The sequence below is a fragment of the Lonchura striata genome, chromosome 36, assembly GCF_050655825.1.
Source record: "Lonchura striata isolate lonStrDom1 chromosome 36, ASM5065582v1, whole genome shotgun sequence".
NCBI classification, from domain to species: Eukaryota; Metazoa; Chordata; class Aves; order Passeriformes; family Estrildidae; genus Lonchura; species Lonchura striata.
Window position 1 is genome coordinate 9,980,301 of NC_140738.1, and position 3,308 is coordinate 9,983,608.

The following is a 3,308-nucleotide window of genomic DNA, read 5'->3' on the forward strand; positions in this document are numbered from 1 at the left end:
GCTCTGTTAAGGTTTTGTTGTTCTTCTGGAAGTTCATGAATTGAGCAGGACCTTAGCTGAGCAGCAGTGTCTGTCATCAATTAATAAAATTTTCTGAAACTGATGGCTTCTCCTGTCACTTCCTTCTGTACAGGTCCCTGGCCCTATCTCCTAGCAGACTCACAGCATCTGTTTGTAAAGACACTTTCCTGTGGTTCCTTCCATGGGGTCCCCCGTTTGTGGGACATCCCCCCTGGAGCAGGGTGTCCCCTCTGTGCTGCAGCCCCAGGGCTCGGGCCGAGCTCAGCCAATCAGAGCCCGCGGCGCTGATGACTCACCAGTTGCCAGGCAGACTCGCAGCTCCCCGCGTTCCCCACCTGGACCCACCTGCGCCCCCCCTCGGCCCCATGGCCCCGCGAGGGGAATTTGGGGAGGTGGGAGTGGGGCAGCGCCAAGGCCGGGCCCCCCCGCGCTGTCCTGGCGGGAGCGGCTGCAGTGGGGACCGAGTGCGGGCGGGAGCGGCCGAGAGCCCAGCGCTGCCCCAGCCCGACCTGCCCCAGCTCCATCCCTGCCCCTGCGCTGGGATGCTGTGGGTCTGGGGGGAAGAGGGAGCCGGCAGTGGGTGCTGGGCCTGGGGGCAGGAGGAGAAGGGAAGGAGAAGGAGGCTTGAGGAACAAAATGGTCAAACGATGTAGGTGGCAGGAGAGGGTGGGATTGTGCAAGAGAAGGAAGAATAGTAAGAGGAGGAGGAGTGTGAGGAAGAGTAGAGACACAGGAGGAAGAGGAGGAGGAGCAGAAAGAGGAAGGACCACAAGGTTCCACCCCTCCCTGTGTCTGCAGCCTCACCCCAGCCCCAGGAGCGCTGCTCCCCCCACATGCAGCAGGTGACTGTGGAGGGGGATCCACGATTTTCACGGGGTGAATCTTGGTGTTTATGAGCTTTCTTGGGCTAAATGTTGGTGCTTTGGTTTTATGTGGCAGCTGAATCTTTATGTTTTGGAGAAGGAGGTTTTTGCATAGTTGTGACGTTTGGGGAGTTTTTGATCTGTGTCTTGAAGTTTCTGGGATTTTTGGGCTGAATCTTGGTGTTTTGGAGGTTCTTACAGACACAAGATTCCCAATGACTTCCTGAGATGAACTTGGGCAAGGAGGAACCTCCAGTCCAAGGTGCTCTCCTCTTGTTTTTTTCCCCAAACCAGGATTTGTCATTGCCAGGGCTTGGCTGGATGGAGGAGGAGGAAAAGCCCCGGAGATGCTGCAGGAGGAGGAGCTGCAAACCCAGCCCAGGGAGCTGCAGGGAGGAAAGAGCCCCCCTGAGCCAGGAAGGCGGGCGGAGATCCAGGCGGAGCTCGGAGCTGGTGGAGAAGCCTCATGGCAGGGAGAAGCCCCACAAGTGCTTGGAATGTGGGAAGGGTTTCAGGTGGAACTACCAAATGATCCAGCACCAGAGGATCCACACTGGGGAGAAGCCCTACGAGTGTGGGGAGTGTGGGAAGAGGTTTCGGACCAGCTCCCATCTCCTCAGACATGAGAAGAGTCACACAGAGGAGAGGCCCTTCCTCTGCTCCGACTGCGGGAAGGGCTTCAAGCACAACTCCCACCTCATCAGGCACCAGCGCATCCACACCGGGGAGAGGCCCTACGAGTGTGGGAAGTGTGGGAAGAGCTTCAAAGACAGGTCTGGCCTGATCCAGCACCAGGTGATCCACGCTGCGCAACGGCCCTATGAGTGCTTGGAATGTGGGAAGAGCTTTGGTTTGAGCTCACACCTGAGAATACACCAGCGCATCCACACTGGGGAACGGCCCTACGAGTGTCCCCAGTGTGGGAAGAGGTTTCGGACCAGCTCCAGTGTCCTCCTACATGAACGGATTCACACAGAGGAGAGGCCTTTCCGCTGCCCCGACTGCGGGAAGGGCTTCAAGCACAACTCCGACCTCACCGTGCACCGGCGCATCCACACCGGGGAGAGGCCCTACGAGTGTGGGAAGTGTGGGAAGGGCTTTGTACAGAGCTCAGCCTTGACCAAACACCAACGAAGGCACCACTAAGGGAAGCCCTGTGAGTGCCCCAAGTGAGGGAAGAGCTTGGAGTGAGGGAAGAGAGTGAGGGAAGAGCTTGGAGTGAGGAAAGAGCTTGGTGCGCTGCTACAGCTCCATCCCCCATGGGAGGATCCGGGCTGGATGATCCCCAGTGACCCCTGTTGGGCAGAGCCCTGGTGCCCCCGTATGGGGAATAAAACAGAGAGAAAAGCAATGGAGCTGATAAAGGGGCCCGATATCTGAGGCCTGACTGAGCAGAAACTGTGGGAGACACAGACACAGTTTCAGTCTCCCTGGGCAAGAAGAGGGGACAGTGGGAGGTGGCAGGGGTGTGACAGAGGGGATGAGGGGGTGACAAAGGGACAGAGGACACAGCAGAGCCCTCCAGGGAGGGGACAAAGGGGACCCTGGGAGGGCACTGGGGCCACCGTAGGAGACCACAAATGCCTCCAGGTCCCTGACACCTCCCCTGTCCCCTCCCCAGGTGTCCCCTTACCAGCTGGTGTCACTGGTGAATCTGGTGGCCACCCTGGGTGAGGTGGCAGCCACCGTGACCAGGTTACAGAGGGACGAGCAGCAGCTCATGTCCCCAGAGTCCCTGCACGGGAACCTGAGGAACTTCACCTGGAGTCTCCGTGAGACCCTGGAGCAGGGCGGTGTCACCTCCCTGGGCCACCATGGTGTCCCCTCCCTGGGCCAGGCCCTGGCCGTGCTTGGGGCCACCCCAGGGGCCACCTGGGCCGATGTGAGAGCTGTGTCTGGGCCTGGCAGGAGTTGGTGGTCAGGCTCGAGGACAGCCGGGCCCTGCTGGCCTGGGATACCACCGAGCTCCGCGATGCCCGCTGGGACGCGGCCATCGCTGCCATCCGGGCCGGGGACCTGCAGAACGTGGCCACCCGCAGGAGGACAGCTGGGAGCAGCCTGGTGGCCACAGCCCAGCAGCTGAAGGTGGCCCTGGGCAGGGAAAAGAGGGCCTTGGCAGGGCCACCCACAAGGCCCAGGTGGCTGCGGCCACCAACGAGGCCGTGGGAGAGGCCGTGGTGGCCAGCAGCCAAGCCATGGTGGCCACCAGAAGGGGACATTGGGCACAGGTGGCCCTGGGGCCGCTGGAGCGCTTGGTGGAAGAGTGTGAAGGAGGCAGGTGGTTCCCCGAGGAGCTGCAGCGCCGGCTCGGGGACATCGAGGCCATCCTGGAGGGGACAAAGAAGGCGTCCCCCGATGTCCCTGAGGCCTTGGTGGCCAAAGTGGCCGAGTTTTGAGCAGCCGTGGGATGCCAGTGCCTGCCTG

At 61.0% G+C, this 3,308-nt stretch overlaps 1 protein-coding gene across 1 annotated transcript; it reads left to right on the top strand.

Moving 5' to 3' along the window:
- Window positions 1-203: 203 nt before the first annotated feature.
- On the top strand, window positions 204-2,841 carry LOC146764137 (uncharacterized). The gene is made up of 2 exons (XM_085565459.1): window positions 204-1,529; window positions 1,566-2,841. Exons 1-2 carry the CDS (start codon window positions 1,113-1,115, stop codon window positions 2,028-2,030), a joined length of 882 nt encoding a protein of 293 aa, XP_085421585.1. The 5' UTR covers window positions 204-1,112; the 3' UTR covers window positions 2,031-2,841.
- The last annotated feature ends 467 nt before the right edge of the window (window positions 2,842-3,308 follow it).